Source organism: Chiloscyllium punctatum, chromosome 45, assembly GCF_047496795.1.
Source record: "Chiloscyllium punctatum isolate Juve2018m chromosome 45, sChiPun1.3, whole genome shotgun sequence".
Lineage (NCBI taxonomy): Eukaryota > Metazoa > Chordata > Chondrichthyes > Orectolobiformes > Hemiscylliidae > Chiloscyllium > Chiloscyllium punctatum.
The window spans coordinates 28739511-28762397 of record NC_092783.1 but is presented as its reverse complement, the minus strand read 5'-3'; the positions used below and the strand labels follow the sequence as shown (position 1 = coordinate 28762397).

General features: G+C 41.4%; 1 protein-coding gene across 2 annotated transcripts in view; it reads right to left on the bottom strand.

Moving 5' to 3' along the window:
• Window positions 1-22887, bottom strand: part of LOC140467258 (lysine-specific demethylase 5B-like) — a 211570-nt gene that overhangs the window by 29551 nt on the left and 159132 nt on the right. The window contains exons 21-24 of one of the 2 annotated variants that reach the window (XM_072563506.1): window positions 21879-22058; window positions 15658-15765; window positions 10514-11014; window positions 8288-8402 (exon numbers count right to left, since the gene is read on the bottom strand). In XM_072563506.1, the coding sequence (XP_072419607.1) occupies window positions 8288-8402; window positions 10514-11014; window positions 15658-15765; window positions 21879-22058 (904 nt within the window). The remainder of the gene's footprint in view (window positions 1-8287; window positions 8403-10513; window positions 11015-15657; window positions 15766-21878; window positions 22059-22887) is intronic. The other variant, XM_072563507.1, reaches the window with a different exon arrangement.

Genomic DNA, 22887 nt, shown 5'->3' with positions numbered 1-22887 from the left:
CCATAGGGGAGCTGATGTCTAGCAGAGAATGGTTGCTCCATGCCCTCCTGAAGTCAACAAACATCTCTTTTGTCTTGTCTACATTCAGAGACAGGTTGTTGGCACTGCACCATTCCGTTAGTCGCTGCACCTCCTCTCTGTATGCTGACTCATCGTTCCTGCTGATGAGACCCACTATAGTCATATCATCAGCGAACGTGATGTGATCATTGCTGCACAGTTATGTGTCAGCAGGGCGAACAGCAGTGGACTGAGCACACAGCCCTGGGGAGCCCTCGTGCTCAGTGTGATCGTGTGGGAGATGTTGTTCCCAATCCAGACTGACTGAGGTCTCCCAGTCAGGAAGTCCAGGATTCAGTTACAAAGGAAGTTATTTAGGCCCAACAGACACAGCTTTCCAAACAGGTGCTAAGGAATGATAGTGTTAAATGCAGAACTGAAGTCTATGAACAGTAGTCTGATGTAGGGGTCCTTCTTCTCCAGGTGGGTGAGGGCCAGATGAAGGGTGGTGGAAATGACATCATCTGTTGAGCGGTTAGGTCGATACACGAACTACAGGGTGTTCAGTGAGGGAGGCAGCAGGGTCTTAATAGATATTTTTACGAGAAATTGAGGAGGTTGGGCCTGTACTTATTGCAATATAGGAGAGCAATAGGCAACCCTATCGAAACATACAAAATTCTTAAGGAACCTGACAGTGTAGATACAGAAAGATTGGTTCTACTTGTGGGAGAATAGAGGACCAGAGGACAAACTCAGAAAAAGGGGTGCACATTTAAGACAGAGATGAAGAGGAATGGTTTCTCTCAGTCTGTGGAATTCTTTCCCACTGAGGGCTGCTGAGGCTGGGTTATTATATACAGTCAAGGCTGAGATAAACAGCTTTTTAAATTAGTGAGTGAATAAAGTGTTATGGGGGAAATGCAGGAAAGTGGAATTAAGGATTATCAGACCAGCCACAATCTCATTGAAAGGCAGAACAGACTTGATGAACCGAATGGCCTACTTTTGCTCTTAGGTCTAATGGAAATCCCTGGTCAGGCTTCTAGTTAAGAGGCTGAGAATGTTACTGTACAGATGTGTTCAAATCATTCAACTCCACACATAACCAATTTAGTTTTGCATCTCAGTTTTCATGCCCACAATCATCATGCATGCTCTGTCAAAGGCAACTGGTGTACTCTGTCTTCTCTATGTCTTTCCACTCTGTGCCAGGCTTTTCAACATCTAATAATTTCCTCAGTTTTCAAATAATTTTGGACTAATATCTTCTTCCTTTCTTAAAATATTTTTTGCATATAACTTCTACCAGTTTGTTTCCTTGTAAAATGTGCCCTGCCCAGTCGCTCTGCCTATTCCCAACTTCCTTCAGCAAATTTCTTAATTTGTTCTTTCTCCTCAGCTATTCATCATTTTCTACTTTTTCTGTCTAGCTGACCAATTCCATTCTCCTTCAAAACAACTGTTCAATACAATTGAAGCAAATCAATCACCTGTTTCCATAATCCAAGTCTGACATCTATATGAAACAACTCTAAAACAAAATTACAAATAGTTTCCAGAGTTGTTTAATAAACTTTCCAGGTGAAAAGGGCAAGGATGCAAGTGGAAAGAGTGCGCTCTCAATTAGTCTGGGATATGAGACACCATAGGGGAACGAGGGGTGAGGAAGTTGACGATTGGAGGAATGTTTAACAAAACCCTTTGCATCTGCTCTTGACATGTTTTGGGAAAGGTCGATGGAAGTAAGACACACTTTATGGTTGCTTGTGTAACAAGCAATATGGATAACAGGGATCCTGTAGACGTATATCCGGACTTTCAGAAAGCAGTTGATAAGGTGCTACACAAAAGGTTAACAAACAAGCTAAGATCACAAGGGTTGGGGATAATGTATTATTTTGATAGAGCTAACCAATAGCAAGCAGACAGTCGGGATAAATGGATCTGTTTCTGGTTGGCAAGGCCTAACTAGTGTAGTGCCACATGTTCAGTCCCCCACCCCAACTATTTACAATCTAGATTAATGGTTTGAATGCAAGGATAGAAAGTACTATAGTTAAATAAAATAGATGGGAAAGTAAGTTGCAATGAAGAAACAAGAAATGAATATGGAATTGTTAGGTGAATAGAAAGCTCAAAGGAATAGAAAGACAACGTATTATTTAAATGGAGAAAAACTTAAGAATGCTTCAGTGCAGAAGGATATGTGTGTCCTTGTGCATGAATCACAAAAAACAATGTAGGTATAGCAGGTAATAATGAAAGCATATGGAAGTTTCACATTTATTGGTAAAGAAATAAAGTATAAAAGTAGGGACATGGTGCTGCAACTGTACAAGGCATTAGTGATACTGCATCTGAAGTACTACAAGCAATTTTGGTCACCTTGAGGGACATAGTCATATTGGAAGCAGTTCAGAGGAGGTTCACTACATTGATTCAAAATGCAGGGTCATCTTACAGAGAAGTGAAGCAGTTTAGGCTTGTACTCTGGAGTTTAGAAGAATGAGAGGAGATCTAATTGAAACATACAAGATGTTAAAGGGGATTGACAAAGCAGACAGAGTGGATGTTTCCTTGTGTGGGGCAATTTAGAATGAAGGTCTAGTTTTGGGATGGGGGTAGCAGATTTAAAAGAAATAAGGAGAAATCACTTCAATCAAAGAGCTATAAACATGTGAAATTCATGATCCATGCGCAGTGGATGCTAGGAAATTGGAGTAAATTTGAGGTGGTAGACATATTTTTAGTTAGTAATGGGTCAGAAGGGTTATTGAGAGTGGGCGGAAAGTGGAGGCGATAATCATAAAATACGGTAAAGCAGGATCAAGAGACTGAATTGCCTACTCCTTATCTTCGTTCTTAGGTTGTAGGCATGTTCTACACATCTGAAAGAGTCATAAACTTGAAACAGTAATTCCACTTCTCTCTCCACAGTCCTTGAGTTTCTTTAGCATTCTGTGTTTGTTTCAGATTTCCAGCAACCACAATATTCTGCCTTTCATTTAATGTTCTGGTGACACTGGTTCAAACCACACCATAGCAGTTGGTGGTATTTGAATTCAAATTTAAAATAACCTAAAAAAAAAATGTAATGATGACCACGAAATGATTGTTAATCTCCACAAAAGTCCATCTGGTTCACACTCATCTTTTCAGACATACACATTACTCCAAACCCACACCAATGAACAGCCTGAAAATAAACTGGAAATGCACTCAGTTGCACTAAGTCATCTAAAAATAAAAGAAAATAAAATACAAAGAAAAAAAAAAGAAAGAAAAGGACCACCTGGCACCAGAAAAAGACAATGACAGCCCTGTAGACCATGCAAAATCCTCAGATGTAAAAACATCTGAGGGCTAATGCCAAAATCTGGACATCTCTGTCTCACAGACTAGTCAACCAGGAGCCTGGTAAGTTATACTCATTGAATCATATGTTACAGATCATGTCCCAAATAACAGCATCACCATCCGGGTACATCCTACCCACGTGCAGAGGTTGTGACACAGCAGCAAACAGTCAACGAGTTGCCCTCAATCTTCAATATTGACTCTGTACAGCAGGAATGTAGCTAAATTGTTGGAAGTGATTTTAAAGATAGGATTGATACACATTTAGAGAAACAACAATTGATTAGGAATAGTCAGCTCAGTTTTGTGGGAGCAAAATCGTGTCTCACAAACTTGATTGAATTTTAGGAGGAAGTTACCAAAAAGATTGATGAAGGCAGAGCAGTCGACATTGTTTACTTGGACTTTAGTAAAGTCTTTGACAAGGTTTCACAAAGCAGACTAATTTGTAAAGGTAGGTCACATGAGATTCAGGGTGATCTGGAAACTTGCCAACTGGATACTAATTGGCTTAACAGCAGGAGACAGAGTGGTGGAGGAGGGTTGCTTTTGGATTGGAGGCCTAACATCAGCAGTGTTCCACAGGGATCAATTTGAGGTCCTCTTCTGTTTGTCATTTACATAGATGGATTTGGATGAGAATACAGAAGGTATAGTAAGCTAGTTTCCAGACAACACCAAAATTGGTGGGATAGGAGACAGTGAAGAAGGTTTTCTAAGATTATAAAAGCATCTTGATCAAATAGGTCAATGGGCTAAAAAATGGCAGACAGAGTTCAATCTGGATAAATGCAAGATATTGCATTTTGGAACAATGAACATAAATATACAATTTATGGTAGGACTTTGGGTAGTGTTATGAAACAGAGGGATTGAGAGGTTCAGATACGCAATTCTTTGAAGTTTGTGTCACACATAGACAGGATGGTTAAAAAGGCATTTAGCATGCTTGCATTCATTACTCAGTCCTCTGAGTATAGGAGTTAGAAAGTCGTGTTGAGGAGGTATAGGATATTAGTGAGACCTATTCCAGAGTACTTTGTCCAGTTCTAGTCATCCAGTTATAAGAAGGATATTATTAACCTGGAGAGGGTTCAGAATTTACCAGGATGTTGCTGGGTATGGAAGATGAGAGTTATAAAGAAAGGCTGGATAAGCTAGGACTTCTTTCCATTGGAATCTAAGGAAGTTGATAAAAGAGGTTTACCCCTTAGAGGTTGATAAAATCATGAGAGGTATAGATAGGGTTAATGGTAGGTATCTCTTCTCTGGAATGAGGGATTTCAAGGGGGTACATTTTTCAGTTGAGGGGAAATAGATTTTAAAAAGACACGACAGGCAACTTTGGTTTAAACATAGAAGACAGCTCACGTGTGGAATCAACTTCCTGAGCAAGTGGTGGGCGTGGGTACAATTACAATGTTTAAAAGAGAATATAAAAGGTTTGGAGGGATATGCGCCAAGAGCAAATAGGTTGGACTAATTTAATTTGGAATTATGTTCGACATGGATATGGAAGGGTCTATTTCCGTGCTGTATGACTATTAAGATTCATAGCGTCGGGTCAAACACTGTCAAAAACCTTCTTCTGTTGGTATGAATACACTACTCAGAGAAAGCACAGGTGGTGGCAAGGCACATAATGTACTATGGGTGAGAGATTCAAAGTCCATCAATGAAATTGGCAGTACCACTAGGTCCAAACTGGCAGAGTCCCAAAAGAAATAGTGGTGGGAGATGATGGATCAGAGTTGCATAAGGGCTGTAAAGGAATATGAAACTGACTGGGGACAAATGGGGCATAAGGGACTGTGGACAGTGGGCACAAAGGCACAGGCTAACATGAAAGGGGAGTGAGAGCGAGAAGGTGAGAAACTGTTTTTGATTTTTAAGTTTGAACACAATGCTGGAGTCTTAGGACATATTTTCTATCCAGGCAGTCTCTGGAACTCGGTGGCCCCTCTAACTCTTCCTGGACTATCCGGCCCAATTCATTATGTGTGTCCCTGACTAAATGCCATTTCCTAAGGTCAATATGACAACAAAAACACAGCCATAGAATCTGGTATTAAGTGAGGGCCTACGTGTATGGAATGGGCTGCCAAAGGAAGTGGTGGAGGCTAGTACAATTGCAACATTTAAGAGGCATTTGGATGGGTATATTAATAGGAAGGGTCTGGAGGAATATGGGCCAGGTGCTGGCAGGTGGGACGAGATTGGGTTGGGATATCTGGTCAGCATGGATGGGTTGGACCGAAGGGTCTGTTTCCATGCTGTACATCTCTATGACTCTTATGAGGGCCAAACGATAACATCAGTTAAATCTGCAGATGACAAAGCATAGAGGAGGACTGCAAGACCTGAAGATAGATTAGCAACATGAAGCATGAAATTTGGAACGAAATGAATATCAGCAAAACCAAAGTCATTTCATCCCTTAATCTCTTCAAATGCATGTCCAATGTTGAAGTTGTACATGGCTAGTTTTTTAAATGCGCATTTTAGAAAGTTTTGGGTCTCACAAACATGGCATTTAATCCTTTTTTTAAAAAAAAGCATGGTATGTGCTGCTGTGTAGTTGTGCATGCAAAGTCTAATATTTTTATATTTGCTTTCAGTTTGCACTTCACTTTATATTCTGCCTTATTTCACACTATATTCTGTACCTAATGTTTGTCATAAGCTTCAAGTTTTATTTTAACCTTTGTTTTCATTGTCATCCATATAGCTCCAGCTTTGAATGCTTATCCTTTCTCCTGATGAGGTATGCTTGGTTTGCACTCAAAACATCTTTGCTTTGATGATCTAAGATGACTATTTTCTCTGATCAATTTCTACAGTAGACCCTGGTTTATGAATTGACCTGGTATACCATGAAATGGATATTTAAGGCCGAGATAAGTACATCTTTGATCAGTTGACAAATTAAGGGTTATGGGGAAAGCTTAGGAAACTGGACATGAGAAAGGGTCCGATCAGCCATTATCATATTGAATAGGGAGCAGGCTCAAGAAACCAAACTGCTTATGGTCTCATGATTTTCCATGCCAAAAATCATGTTTTTGTATTAATCCAGTAAATAAGTTGAATGCTTTTTCAGCAACGAGCTGCTACATTTGCACCGGTAGTCATCCTTAATGTTTTACCTCAAAAATGTATGTTTACCTGTAATGTAAGTGAACACAATCAGGCAATGCAGATGAATACAAGTTTAAGAGACAGCATACTGTGCTCGGCATTGTGTGAGATAAACAGAAATGAGAACTCCAACAAAAAGGAAGAACAAAATTGTTGCATAGCTACAGCTCTCAGCATTTGCTAAATCGTCAAATAACTGCATTTAAACAAGGAAATTGGAGTTGGTGAAAAACTAGTGAGAGAACAGAAGGAGGAAGGATCCATCTTGAAGAAGATGCCCAAACTCAACAGCATAATTTGAACAGGAACCAGTTACCGATCTGATCTTGAGGATCAAGCACCCAAATGGATCCTAAAAAACAAACAGGACCATCTCCAGAAATTCAATGAGTACATATTCACATAAGTAGGACAAATAAAACCCTGAATCCAAAGATTTCAGGCCAACATTTAGTAGGTGTAGCCATTTTGTGGAGTAAAATGTTGAAATGTTGCATCAGGAGATGCGGATTGCTCAGAAGCTACTAAGAAATTGCAATGCCAAAGTTACAGTGGCAAAATAATGAATGACCATTAAGTCACATTAGCAAAATGAATGAAGCCTCAAAATGACAGAACACGGAGTATGCACATTCTCCAAACGTCTGCTTGGGAGGTTTCCTCCCACAGTCCAAAGATATGCAGATCAGGTGAACTGGCCAAGCTAAATTGCCCAGAGTTCAGGGATGTGTAGGTTAGGTGCATTAGTCAGGGGAAATGTAGAGTAATAGGGTTGGGAAATGGGTGTGGGTGGGATATGATTCGGAGGATTGGTGTGGACTTGTTGAGCCAAATGGCCTGTTTCCATACTATAGGGATTCTATGACAATGAAAAGGCAAAATTCACAACTGCACTAACCTGCATAATCAAAAGTCTCTGACAGTTTTCTAAATAGAAATCCATGCAAGTGATGATCACCGTCCTCCCTGCAAAGGATCTTTGTGCATAAAATGACTGACATTTTTGGATGTCTTTTTAGAGACTTCAAAGTTTTACTTGTACATGGAGTGCAAAATGTGAAAGCCATTTTGATATGTGATGAGAAACACAACAGCGAAAATTTATATGTTCTTAAGATAAAGAATGGCATGTTAATATTCTCAATTATTAATTAGCGACTGTCTGCAGGAGGCATAAGTGAAAGGCTTCAGGTTGATATGCTTACAGATATTCCATCACGAACCAACAAATCTACTATGCTATTTCCCCTTGTGGGGATACCATTGTATGCAGGTAGAGCGCACTTATTTATTCTTGGTGTTTGCAATACTGTATACAGCTACATTTTATTTCCCTGGATTTGGCAGTGATGCAACCATACATGAAACTGAAGAAACAATAACAGAAATGCAGCTTAGCTGGCAGCATACTGTTGCCTTCCACTAGAAGGATAATAGTGTTTTTGTATACCATCTAGACATGCTCACCAGGCAAGACTAGCTGCATGAATCCCACAACTAGCAATCAAACTTTAGGTCTACTCTTTGGAAGCCTTGCAAAGACGGGCCTTTCATTATCATCATCACCATCAGCACCACTCTCCTGCCTACCCAACACAGGTGTATCCAATTAGCACATCTCTATAAATTTCCCAGGCTGGAAGAAAGACAAGAAAATTGTATTCTTCAACTGAGTTTTTAAAAATGGAATAGATATGACTGCAAACCTAGAATGTAAAGGTGAAATGTGGCATCATATCCTCTACCAGCAAGATGTGTTAACATGTGAGAATATAACCCAAGTACAAACCTTGAGCTGGAATGCACGTCTGCCATGGAGGTCTGATTCCTACAATCTTCTCCTTTTCAAATGGATTAGTATTACAAACTGCAGTAATAAGTTCATTCTCATTGCCAGAATTCACCTGAATCGATAAAAGATTTGTGTGATACATAAAAAAATCAACTTTCAATAAGCAGATCAGGAAAGGCAGAAGATAAAGAGAAGTAATATTAAAAGTAGAAAGTGAGGGAAAGCTCAGATCTGGGAGCTTCCAAAGAACAACATATTAGACTTGGAATGTTACTGCTGCTTTACTCTTTGTGGCTGCTATCAATCCTGCTGAGCAACTTTGCAATTTGTTTTTATTTCAGATTCTCAGCATTGTCGCAATTTGCTTTTATTTAAGAATAAAAAGTGGTCATTCACACCCTATAATTTAACAGCAGTTAAATTAGGTTAGCTACAAGTTCTAAAGAAAGGTTAGGGACCTGAAAGGTTAACTTTAGTTCTGCAATTGCCACCCCCACGCCCATACCATGGTGTGGGAGAAGAGGTGGGTAAAGGAAAAGGGAAAAGAAACAAAGTTGGAGAAATAGTCCACAATTCCAGAGAGTATACTAGCCCTGTGAAGTCTTACAGAAAATTAAAAACAATAACAATTACACAATATATAATCAGTTAAGATGATGCACATGTAGACAGGATCCAGAAAACCCCACCTGTCCATTTTGTACAGGAACCTTGTCTTAACCAAAGATATTTTACTTGGAGGCCCATAAAAAGATTGCTAATTTAAGTGAAGCTCACAGTCTAATTTCCTCTTCAAACAGCATTCTGCAGCATCAAGTTGTTCATTTACAAATTCCTAAATGCCTTCCCACTTGATATCAATTACTTTTCTCCACTAATAATTGCATTTTACTCACTCCCAACTCTAATTTGAATCTATACTGAATGACCTCCTGAATGAATCACATCATCTCATTTCTATGATAGAATAGTACAAAAGCAGTCCATTCAACCCAGTGAGACTTTAGAAGGGCAATACAGTAAAGCCCTCACCCCTCAACCTATGTCTTTGATAAGCAATAAAAACTTGGTTTCTTTCATTTTCAAAGCCAATTTCTGCATCTCTCCCTTAAATCCAGCTACCAAATTTTTCCCTTGAATCATACAACAGCACTTTTTAACCATTGTATGACTCACTGTTTGCTGAGCATTTCCTTTAGCAACTCAACCCTTCAAAAAAAAAGAGACTGTTCAAAATTGCTCTCTTTGGGAAATCATCTTTGTTATCTCAATACAGTCTCTTCCCTTAAGTGTGTGCAGAACCACAGTTCGATGGTTATCAGATACCACATTATTTTGTCCGAAGGACACCCTTCACGTATGAGACAAATTTACAAATACTGACAGTAATTCATGGCCATTCATACATTTCCAGAATTGTTCACTGAACATCAAACAGGGACAAGAACACCAACTCAGACACTAATTGTGTCGCCACTACTCCTGCTATGATTGAGCTGAACAAGTCCATACAGCCCAAGGATCCAACCTGGCATATCCTAGATATTTTCTAAACTGGTCAGTTGTGAGTTCAGGAGTGGGTGGGATTTGAACTCTTACTTTCTGCCTCAAAGGAAGCTCATTGCCAATGCTTCACAAGAGCCCCTCCCTGGCATATACTAGATTAACGTGGTGATGATCTACTGGAAAGTATGTCTTTGTGGTTCAGTGGTAGTGTCCCTACTTCTGACCTGAAAGGCTTGGTTTCAAGTACTACCTATTCAGAGAGGTGTCATAACTGGTTGATTCAAAATACCTATAATTCTTCTGTTGTACATAACTTCCCAGAAAAAAAGAAGTTTATACTTTAATAGAGGATTCCCCGATCACCTTAAATTCCTCCCCCTGAATAAAGTTTCAAATTTTGATGCTTGTTCAATACTACTAGGCCATTTTCGAATTTTTCAGGTCTTCCTAATCTGCATGCATGTTTTGCATACAGGCACAAAATCCAGTCAATTAGCTTTGTGGTTCCATCTTTGTATTGGAGTATATGTAGTATCCAGTCTTATTAAAAGTAAGTCGAACTGTAACAAGATTCTTTTTGAGCAAAAAGTGGAATCTTAAACTCTATTAACATAAAATTACAAAAGGAGCTGGTTATTGTAAGAAGAAATAGAATAAATATCCTTTTCCACGAAAGGGATAGCTTAACTTCAAAATATGTCTTTAGTCTGGTCTTACCTGCAAGTTACCATCAGCCACTCTTTTCTCTAGTTCAGAGGCAGCCATTTGTTTTGTCATTCCCCGCCATGCCTGGATTGCTACTTGTGATGTTATTTGGGCCAAGCGCAGTTCATCTCTGCTAAGAAGCTGCTTTGTCCGATGTTGCCAGTTCATAGCTCGTTCAAAAACATAACTTAGTGCTTCACCTTCTGGCAGTCTGACAGGAATCTTTTGTACTGTCGTGAGTAACGGGAGGATTTGCTCAAATGATGGTTTTTCTGATCGCAGACAAAGTGGGCAGAGCCAGGGTAACTCCCCATGGTGAGCATTCACCATTAAGACACAGCTGCTATGGAACCAGTCTTTGCAAAGCTCACACTGCAACATGGAGCCAGTTGCAGCCTTTTGACAAACACAGACCATACAGTCCATATCAGAGAGAAATTTCATGGAATTTGCTGTTTGGATGGAGCGAAATGATTCCATTTCCTTCAGTCTGGCTTCATTGAATGATGCCACCTATACATCAGAAAGATATTCCGTATCATATTCTGCCAATAAAATGATTTCTCTTTGAATTATCACCACGGTCAGGTTTACATGATGTACTTAAGGCTTCCCAGTAGTAGAAATGATTCCCTGATAAAAGCACCACAGTAAAACAATGTAATGGATTCCTTTGCCCTTTTCCTGGATACCAGCTCTAAATGAAATGAATCTTACAACACTGATAGGGTGTTAAGTGCAACATTAAAGAACAGAAACCAAAGTAGTTACAGCACATTCAAGTCATTGCATCAATACTAGAGCCACATTCAAAACTAATCTCATTATTTTGCTTTGCTTCAGGAACATTGTACCTTCTTCCATTTCAAAGATTTATCAGATTTTCCCTTCAAAGAATGACTGGTGGTAAAGTATTCCAAAGTCCAACAACATTATGCAAGATATTTTTGCAAAGCTCATTATGGACTCTGATTATTTTAAATCACTAATAGAGGAAATAGTGAAAAACAATCACACTCTTCAAAAGTTTGAAATCCATTGATATTCTTTTGGACTCTTAAATTACTCTAAGTCATTCCACTTCAACAATACAGATATAATGGTGTTAGCATGGACACAGGATAGGGACTTCTGGTTTAGTGTTGAGAGGGTGTTGTTGGAAAAGCACAGCATCGGAGGAGCAGGAAAATCGATGTTTTGGGCCGGGGCCCTTCATCAGGAATATCTGAGGAAGGGTCAATCGACCTGAAATTTTAAACCTATAGGTTCATTGGCTGGTGTTGTGAAGGGGCAATCTGAAAACAGGAATATCAAACCAAACAGTAGATCTGACACAAATAGTTGTTTGTGAGTGAATATTAACTGGCTGAAGCCTATTCTGTTTAGAATGATGAAATGACAAAAAAAAACCAAAACCTACAAAACAAGAAGAAATGATACAGAGCAGAGATCACAGGCATCAGGGTCCCGTATGGTCACTGAACTCAAAATATTACATTGCATTTATTATGCAATGGGCTCAGTGGTTAGCACTGCTGCCACACAGTACCAAGGATCCAGCCTGATTCCATCCTGGGATGACTGTCTGCATGTTGCCCCCATGTCTGTATGCGTTTCTTCTGGGTGTTCTGGTTTTTTCCAAGGATGTGCAGGTTAGGTGGATTGGCTATGCTAATTTGTCCAGTTTCCAGGGATGTGCAGGCAAGGTGGACTAGCTATGGGGAATGCAGTGTTGCAGGGATAGGGAAGTGGGTTGAATCTGGGTGGACTGCTCTTTGGAGGGTCAGTGTGGACTTGAAGGGTCAAATGGCCTGCCCCACATTGTATTATTGATGAAATGTTGGCTCTAATACTGTTCAAGAAAAGGGAATAGGGAAACCCCCCGGGAATTCCAGACTAGTCAGTTTTATGTCAGTGGTAAGCAAGGTACTGAAAAGGATTCTGAGAAATAGGATTTATGACTATTTGGAAAAAAAACAGTTTGATTGAAGATATTCAGCGTGGCTTTGGGAGGGGCTGGTCATGCTTCTCAAGCCTTATTGAGCTCTTTGAGGTTGTGATGAGACAAGGTAACAAAATTCAAGCAGTAGATGTGGTGTATAAGGATTACAGTAAGGCATTTGATAAGGTAGGCTCATTCAGAAAATTAGGAGGTATGGGATACAGGAAAATTTGACTGTCTGGATTTGGAATTAGCTGGCCAAAAGACAACAGTGAGTGGTAGTGGATGGAAAGTATTCTGCCTGGAGGTTGATGACCAGTGGTGCCCCGCAGGGATCTGTTCTTGGGCCTCTGTTCTTTGTTGTTTGTATAAATGACTTGAATGAGGAAGTGGAAGATTAGGTTAGTACGTTTGCTGATGGCACAAAGGTCGGTGGTGTTGCAGATAGTGTCGAAGGCTGATGCAGGTTTCAACAAGACATTGACAGGATGCAGAGCTGGGCTGAGAAGTGGCAGATGGAGTTCAACCTGGATAAATGCAAAGTGATTCATTTTGGAAGGTCGAACTTGAATGCAAAATACAGAGTTAAAGACTGGATTCTTGGCAGTTGGGATCTTGGGGTCTATGTACATAGATCCCTCAAAGTTGTCACCCAAGTTGATAGGGTTGTTAAGGCAGCATATGGTGTTTTAGCTTTCATTTTCAGAGGGATTGAGTTTAAGAGCTGCTGCAGCTCTATAAAACCAGAGTTAGACCACACTTTTAAATGTTGCAATTGTACCAGCCTCCACCACTTCCTCTGATAGCTCATTCCATACACGTACCACCTTCTGTGTGAAAGTTGCCCCGTTGGTCTCTTGTATCTTTCCCCTCTCGCCCTAAAACTATGTCCTCTAGTTCCGGACTCCCCCACGCCAGGGAAAAGACTGCCTATTTACCGTATCCGTGCCCCTCAATTTTGTAAACCGCTATAAGGTCACCCCACAGCCTCCGACACTCTAGAGAAAACAGCCCCAGCCTGTTCACCCTCTCCCTATAGCTCAAATCCTCCAACCCTGGCAACATCTTTGTAAACCTTTTCTGAACCCTTTCAAGTTTCACAACATCTTTCCGATAAGAAGGAGACCAGAATTGCACGCAATATTTCAACAGTGGCCTAACCAATGTCCTGTACAGCCGCAACATGACCTCCCAACTCCTGTACTCAATACTCTGACCAATAAAGGAAAGCATACCAAACGCCTTCTTCACTATCCTATCTACCTGCGACTCCACTTTCAAGGAAGCTATGAACCTGCACTCCAAGGTCTCTTTGTTCAGCAACACCCCCCAGGACCTTACCATTAAGTGTAAAAGTCCTGCTAAGATTTACTTTCCCAAAATCCAGCACCTCACATTTATCGAAAATAAACTCCATCTGCTATTTCTCAGCCCATTGGCCCATCTGGTCAAGATCCCGTTGTGATTAGATTACTTACAGTGTGGCCCAACAGGTCCACACCAACCCACAGACCTATTCCCCTACATTTATCCCTTCACCTAACACTACAGGCAATTTAGCATGGGCAATTCACCTAACCTGCACATTTTTGGACTGTGGAGGAAACCAGAACACCCGGAGGAAACCCACGCAGACACAGGGAGAATGCGCAAACTGCACACAGTCAGTCACCTGAGGCGGGAATTGAACCCGGGTCTGGCGCTGTGAGGCAGCACTGCTAACCACTGTGCCACCCGTTGTAATCTGAGGTAACCTTCTTCGCTATACCTCCAATTTTGGTGTCATCAACAAACTTAAAAACTATACCTCTTATGCTCACATCCAATTCATTTATTTAAATGAAGAAAAAAGTAGTGGACCCAACACTGATACTTGTGGCACACCACTGGTTACAGCCCTCCAGTCTGAAAAACAACCTTCCACCTTTGAGCCAGTTCTGTATCCAAATGGCTAGTTCACCCTATATTCCATGAGACCTAACCTTGCTAATCAGTCTCCCATGGGGAATCTTGTCAAACACCTTACTGAAGTCCACATAGATCACATCTACTGCTCTGCCCTCATCAATCCTCTGTTACTTCTTCAAAAATCTCAATCAAGTTTGTGAGACATGATTTCCCACGCACAAAGCCATGTTGACGATCCCTAATCAGTCCTTGCCTTTCCAAAGTCATGTACATCCTGTCCCACAGGATTCCCTCCAACAACGTGCCCACACTGACATCAGGCGCACAGGTCTTTAGTTCCCTGGCTCGTCCTTACCATCTTTCTTAAATAGTGGCACCACGTTAGCCAACCTCCAGTCTTCCGGCACCTCACCTGTGCCTATTGATGATACAGATATCTCAGCAAGGGGCCCAGCAATCACTTCCCTAGCCTTGCACAGAGTTCTAACGTACACCTGATCAGGTCCTGGTGACTTATCCACTCTTATGCGTTTCAAGACATCCAGCACTTTCTCCTCTGTAATGTGGACATTTTTCAATTTGTCACCATCTATTTCCCTACATTCTATATCTTCCACAGTAAATACTGATGCAAGATACTCGTTTAGTATTTCCCCCATCTCCTGCAGCTCCATACAAATGCTGCCTTGCTGATCTTTGAGGGGCCTTATTCTCTCCCTAGTTAACCTTTTGTCCTTAATATCCTTCTTCACTGTGCACTACACAACTGAGTGTCATCTAAAAATTACTAACCAAGCTTTCTATATTCTCAACTAAATCATTTATATAAAATGACAAACAGAAGTACACCCTGCACCAATACCTGTAGAACACGCTGGTCACGGATACACGGAAACACCAGCACCTGCAGGTTTCTCTCCAAGTCACTCACCATCCTAACTTGTAAATATATCGCTGTTCCTTCAGTGTTGCCTGGTCAGAATGCTGGATATCATTTCCTAATAGCATTGTGTCTCTACCTACAGCCTATAGGTTGATCAAGAGCAACAAAGGATGAGCAATAAATGCTGGTGCAGCCAGCAATTCCCCCATCTATTCAATGAAAAGGAAGATATTTGTGCAGGAATGAAGAGACCAGACAATTAGTGAGCTAGTCGCAAAGATAAATCATCCTGTATATGTACACACAAGACTTAGAGATATGGAATAATCAAGCTGCATCAAAATAGTAGAAAATTGGAATCATATCTGTCACACTCTGTTAGTACAATGTCAGTGTCATTAACTCATGAATCAGGTAACTTACACTTTGCAGTTTTGGAACTTTTCGTTTTCCATTCTGTAAAGTATCTTTCGATTTCTTAGTTTTGTTTTTCAATCCAGTTGCACAAATGTCTGACCTGGGACACAGCACCTAGAACAACAAAAATCCCAATTCACCAAGAATATTGGGAAACAGCAGCAACGGTCAAAGTTTGTCTGTAAGAGAGAGATAGAAAGAAAAAAAGGAGAGACCGAGACCGAGAGCGAGAGACGCAGAGACAGAGACCGAGACCAAGAGACACCAAAGAGAGACAGAGACCAAGAGAGAGGGAGAGGGGGCCGGACAGCGAGGAACAGGGAGAGGGGGCCGGAGAGGCGAGCGACAGCGAGGAGGGAGTGAGAGAGAGTGGGGGGGGGGGGCAAGAAAGAGAGCACTAGAGAGAGCACAGCAATAGGTTCATCAGCCCAAACCGGTCCATGCTGACCAAAAGTTTAGGTATGGACAGGACTGGCAGCTTAATGTTCAAGGATATAGATGCTATAGGAAAGATAGAAAGTGGGGGGCAAGAGAGGAGGGGGAGTGGTAATTTTGATTAGGAATAACATTACGGCTGTATGTAGGGAGGAAATTCAGGGAAGTCCATCCAGTGAGATTATGTGGACGGAAGTGAGAAATAAGAAAGAGATGGTCACCTTATTGGAACTGTACTCTAGACCACCCCCAAATAGTCAGCAAAAAAATTGAAAACCAAATTTGTAAGGTGGTCGCAGCTATCTGTAAGAATAATCGAGCTGTGATAGGAGGAGGTTTTAGCTTTCCAAACATAAGACTGGTACTGCCATAGTGTTAAGGTCTTAGATGGAGAGGAATTTTTTTTAGTGTGTATAAGAAAATTCTCTTATTCAGTATGTGGATTTGGTTACCCGAGGAGCAAAACTTGACCTACTTTTGACAAATAATGTTGACATGCCGGTGTTGGACTGGGGTGGACCAAGTTAAAAGATCACACAACACCAGGTTATAGTCCAACAGGTTTATTTGGAAGTCGAGAGTGTGGTGCTGGAAAAGTATGCCCTCTTGACCCACTTATTTTCCTTCCCACCTATCTGCTCCACCCTCCTCTCCACCTATCACCTTTCCCCCCCCACCTTCATCTACCTATCACATTCCCAGCTAACTTCCCCCAGTCCCACCTCCTCCCATTTATGTCTCAGCCCCCTGGCCCACAATCCTCATTCCTGATGAAGGGACTATACCCAAAACGTAGATTCTCCTGCGCCTTGGATACTGCCTGACCTGCTGTGCTTTTCCAGCATCGCACTCTAGACTCTGATCTCTAGCATCTGCAGTCCTCATTTCCTCCTAGTTTATTTGGAAGTACAAGCTTTTGGACAGCTGCTCCTTCATCTAGTTGCTAGTAGCGCAGGATCATAGGATACAGAATTTATAGCAAAAGATCAGTGTCATACACTGATGCAATATATTGAACAAACCTCAATTACTGAGATCTTGAGAAATAAAGCAGGGCAAGTGACTGAGGTGTCAGTGGGGAGCACCTTGGACCACTGATCATATTTCTACTAACATTAAAATGTTTGGAAAAGGATACACCTGATTTAAAAGTTAAAGTCCTAAATTGGAAGGAGGGCAATTTTCACTGTATTAGGCAAGAAATTTCAAAAGTTGATTGGGAGTGGATCTTCACAGGTAAAGGGACAGCTGGAAATCTAGAAGCCTTCAAAAATGAACTTGTCTCTGGACTCTGATATAACAGTCCTTTCCTGTTAGGAATGATACACATTCCTGATGAAGAACATATGCTCAAAATGTCGACTCTCTTGCTCCTTGGATGCTGCCTGACCAGCAGTGCTTTTCCACCACCACACGTTTTAACCCTGTTTTTGTTTGGGTGAAGGGCAAGACTGGTCAGTGTAGGGAATGTTGACGATGAGAGAAATTTATGCTCTAGTCAAGAAAAAGGAAGCATTGTCAAGTATAGACAGCACAGATCGAGTGAATCTCTAGAAGAGTGTAAGGGCAGTAGAAGCAGCATGGTGGCACTGCTGCCTCACAGCGCCAGAGACCCGGGTTCAATTCCCGCCTCAGGTGACTGACTGTGGAGTTTGCACGTTCTCCCCGTGTCTGCGTGGGTTTCCTCCCACAGAATGCTGGATGACTTAAGAAATTGAGGGTTTGGTTAAGAAAAAGAAGGAAACACATGTCAGGTACAGACGGGATAGATCCAGTGAATCCTTAGGAAAGTATACAAGCAGTAGGAGTATACTTAAGAGAGAAATCAGGAGGGTAAAATGGGCACATGAGATAGCTTTGGCAAATAGAGTTAAGGAGAATCCAAAGGGTTTTTATAAATACATTAAAGGACAAAAGGATAACTAGGGACAGAATAGAGCCCCTCAGAGACCAGTAAGGCGGCCTTCGTGTGGAGTGCAGGAGATGGAGGAAATACTAAACCAGTATTGTGCATCAGTATTTACTGTGGAAAAGAACATGGAAGATATAGAACATAGGAAAATAGATGGTGACATGTTGAAAAATGTCCATATCACAGAGGAGGAAGTGCTGGATGTCTTGAAACACATAAAAGTGGATAAATCCCCAGGACCGAATCAGATGTACCCCAGAACTCTGTGGGAAACTAGGGAAATGATTGCTGGGCCTCTTGCTGAGATATCTGTATCATCGATAGGCACAGGTAAAGTGCCGGAAGTCTAGAGGGTGGCTAAAGTGGTGCCACTGTTTAGGAAAGGTGGTAAGGACAAACCAGGGAACTATAGACCAGTGAGTCTGGCATCGGTGATGGGCAAGTTGTTGGAGGGAATCCTGAGGGACAGGATGTACACGTATTTGGAAGGGATAGTCAACATGGCTTTATGCTTGGGAAATCATGTCTCACAAACTTGATTTGAGTTTTTTGAAGAAGTAACAAAGAGGATTGATGAGGGCAGAGTGGTAGATGTGGTCTATATAGACTTCAGTAAGGCATTCAATAAGATTCCCCATGGGAGACTGGTTAGCAAGGTTAGATCTCATGGAATACAGGGAGAAGTTGCCATTTGGATACAGAACTGGCTGAAAAGGTAGAAGACAGGGGGTGGTGGAGGGTTGTTTTTCAGACTGGAGGCTGGTGACCAGTAGAATGTCACAAGGATTGGTGCTGGGTCCGCTACTTTTCTTCATTTATATAAATGACTTGGATGTGAGCATAAGAGGTATAGTTAGTAAGTTTGCTGATGACACCAAAATTGGAGATGTAGTGGACAGCAAAGAAGGTTACCGCAGATTAAAATGGGATCTTGATCAGATGAGCCAATGGGCTGAGAAGTAACAGATGGAGTTTAATTTAGATAAATGTGAGGTGCTGCATTTTGGGAAAGCAAATCTTAGCAGGACTTATACACTTAATGGTAAGGTCCTAGGGAGTGTTGCTGAACAAAGAGATTTTGAAGTGCAGGCTCATAGCTCCTTGAAAGTGGAGTCGCAGGTAGATAGGATAGTGAAGGCGGCGTTTGGTATACTTTCCTTTATTGGTCAGAGTATTGAGTACAGGAGTTGGGAGGTCATGTTGCGGCTGTACAGGACATTGGTTAGGCCACTGTTGGAATATTGCATTCAATTCTGGTCTCCTTCCAATCAGAAAGATGTTGTGAAACTTGAAAGGGTTCAGAAAAGATTTACAAGGATGTTGCCAGGGTTGGAGGATTTGAGCTATAGGCAGAGGTTGAATAGGCTAGGGCTGTTTTCCTTGGAGCGTCAAAGGCTGTGAGGTGACCTTATCGAGGTTTACAAAATCATGAGGGGCATGGATAGGATAAATAGATTAGGCACTTTCCCTGAGGTGGGAGAGTTCAGAACTAGAGGGCATAGGTTTAGGGTGAGGGGAAAGATATAAAAGAGACCTAAGGGGCAGCACAGTGGTTAGCACTGCTGCCTCACAGCGCCAGAGACCCTGATTCAATTCCCACCTCAGGCGACTGAATGTGTGGAGTTTGCACATTCTCCCCGTGTCTGCGTGGGTTTCCTCCGGGTGCTTCGGTTTCCTCCCACATTCCAAAAAAAACATGGTTAGGTGAATTGGCCATGCTAAATTGCCCATAATGTTAGGTGCATGGGTAAAATGTAGGGGAATGGGTCTGAGTGGGTGCGCTTTGGCAACTCGGTGTGGACTTGTTGGGCTGAAGGGCCTGTTTCCACACAGTAAGTAATCTAATCTAATCTAATCTTCACTCAGAGGGTGGTACGTGTGTGGAATGAGCTGCCAGAGAAAGTGGTGGAAACGAATACAATTGCAACATTTAAATTCATCTGGATGGATATGGGCCAGGTGCTGGTAGGCGGGTCTAGATTGGGTTGGGATATGTTGGACCGAAGGGTCTGTTTCTGTGCTGTACATCTCTATGACTGTCTGACTCTAATTGCTTCCTGGTCAATATGTAGATAGGCTTGGCACCTTTGACAGTCCCTCAACCTTCCTGAAAAGTTTCCAGGTATTTAATTTGAATTTCACTCAGATAGTTGTTTCCTAATCCAAAAATATTGAGCCAATAAGGTTCCATCTTTCTCGACCAATTTCAATCCGCCAAACTTGGGCCAGATCCTTTAACTACAATCAGCAGTAAATGAACCAGCTACTTCTCATAAGAGACCGGAATCAAAGTTGTACTCTTACTCTGTAGAGGTACCACAGTGGTTAGCACTGCTGCCTCACAGCACCAGAGACCTTGGTTCAATTCCCGCCTCAGGCGACTGAATGTGTGGAGTTTGCACATTCACCCAGTGTCTGCGTGGGTTTCCTCTGGGCGCTCTGGTTTCCTCCCACAGTCCAAAAATGTGCAGGTTAGGTGAATTGGCCAGGCTAAATTACCCGTAGTGTTAGGTAAAGGGTCTGGGTGGGTTGCTCTTCAGAGGGTCGGTGTGGACTTGTTAGGCAGAATGGCCGGTTTCCACACTGTAAGTAATCTAATTTTAAAAAACTAATCTAATATGTTGCCAGCCTGGCTGAGGTCTTACTCAAACTTGGACCAGGTCAACAGCCCCAATCAGGGAACTCTTATTCTATGAAATCCAACTGGCTGACCTTGTTCCAATCACTACAGAGACACTTTGGGCTTCTTTGCATGATGATAGGTGGTAATGATAGGAGGGTAAATTGAGAAAGTAATCGAGAAAAAAAAATACTAATGGTGATTCATTGTAATTGTCAAGCCTTTTGTGCATTAAGACTGGTTTCATCAAAGCTCTTATTCGTATCCAATTCAATTTCTCACTCTTTTGGGAGACAGAGAAGATTTAGAAACAGGCCCTTCGGCCCAACAAGTCCACACCAACCCGCTAAAGCGCAACCCACCCAGACCCATTCCCCTATATTTACCCCTTCACCTAACACTACGGGCAATTTAGCATGGGCAATTCACCTAACCTGCACATTTTTGGACTGTGGGAGGAAACCTGAACACCCGGAGGAAACCCACGCAGACACTAAGAGAATGTGCAAATCCACACATTCAGTCGCCTGAGGTGGGAATTGAACCCGGGTCTCTGGTGCTGTGAGGCAGCAGGCTAACCACTGTGCCACCGTGCCGCCCACTAGAATGATATCTAGGACAGAGAAGCTGGGTTGTTTTCAGTAGAGCTTAGACAATTGAGGGAAGATCTGATCTTCAAAATCATGTGGGGTCTGAACAGCGTAGATAGAGAATTTGTTCACATTGGTGGAGGGATCAAGAATCAAAGGATGCACATTCAAGATGAGTGAGAAAGAACAAAGGCAAAAAGAAGAAACAAGTGAGTAATTTTCATTTAGAATGAACTACCTGATAGAGCAGCAGATGGAGATTCTACTGTAGCATCTAAAACAGAATATTTACTTGAAATGAGACAATTTGCAGGAATACAGGCCAAAGGTAAGGTCGCAGATGTTAGTCAGGAAACCAGCCAAGACAGGTGGGATTCAGGTCAAGTGAGGTGAGGAAGAATGAGATTTCAGGTCAGGAGCAAGGTTGCCCAGTTGAAACAAAATCATGCACCATTTGAGAAGTATGGATCCAGGTCAGAATGCATTTAAAGTAACAATTAGATGTGCAGTTGCAATGACAAAGATATACAAGACTGTGAGCCAAATGCTAGAAAATGGAATGAAGATAGTTTGGTACTTGTCTTTTTTAACTGGCATGGACTTAATGGGCAGAAATACCCTTTTCTGTGCTGAGCTCCAGGACTCTATGCGAATGCAATTGTATACTAACCTCATAAAGGGAACAGGTGGAGTTCTTTCTTAGAAAGGTTTTAGCTGCAGAATCTCTCCAGGTCTCAACATCTGCAAGAAGTGACTCAAGTTGAGGAAGTGGATCCAAACGTACTGGGATTGTACGGCCACGTGTGACAAGTTCCACCAATGTTTCCACTGGAGGGTGCTCATCAGAATTCTAACAATATAAGAAAATAAAGTCCAGATAGAACACAAAATGCTCAGAAAGTGGACAACTTGTGAAGTTCAGCAACTTGTTCAATCTAACAGATTCAAAGCTGTGGTACAGTGCACATATTTTACATTTCAGTATTTAATAGTTGCTCAAGTATCACTGAAAATACAGAATCAAAATATTGCATTGTAATAATGGGCCACAAGCAAGTCCTCATCAACATATCTTGTGAACAAGTTATAATTATGGAACTGCTCACAGCAAATCAGAGGTTTCACTGTTTTGTACCGTTACAGAAATATGGCTAATTACACAGTGTGAGGGAAAAACCTATTTTCAACAGATAATATTGCAGGATTTTTGCTGATGTTTGGCAAATTCATTCAGCAACCATCATTTAATCAATGAAAACAAATTAATGGCATTTAGTAAACATACATATGTCTTAGCTTAATTTTTAATAACTTGCCATTTTTAAAGAAGGAACCTTGCAAAGATGTTTTGTATGATTTACTGAGTTAGAGGTAGATAATATTTAGCTGATGTAGAATGGAATACAATTGCTTTTACTAGCTCAAAGAATGGGTACACAATGGTAGAATTTAAGTAGGTGGTAAAAATAGATATACTGGATTAGGAAATCTGAATTTTAGTACCATTGGAAGTGGGGGCTGTATTTGAAAAAGGAAACTGGAGTTGGGAACAGTTAGAGATTGAGTGTGAAGTTTAATTCAACGGTAAGGACAGAGAAAAAGAATGGATGCCAGCTCTGACTAATGACTCTTGGGATTTCTGAACACGAGCATTTTGTAACGGATACCTGTATGTATTC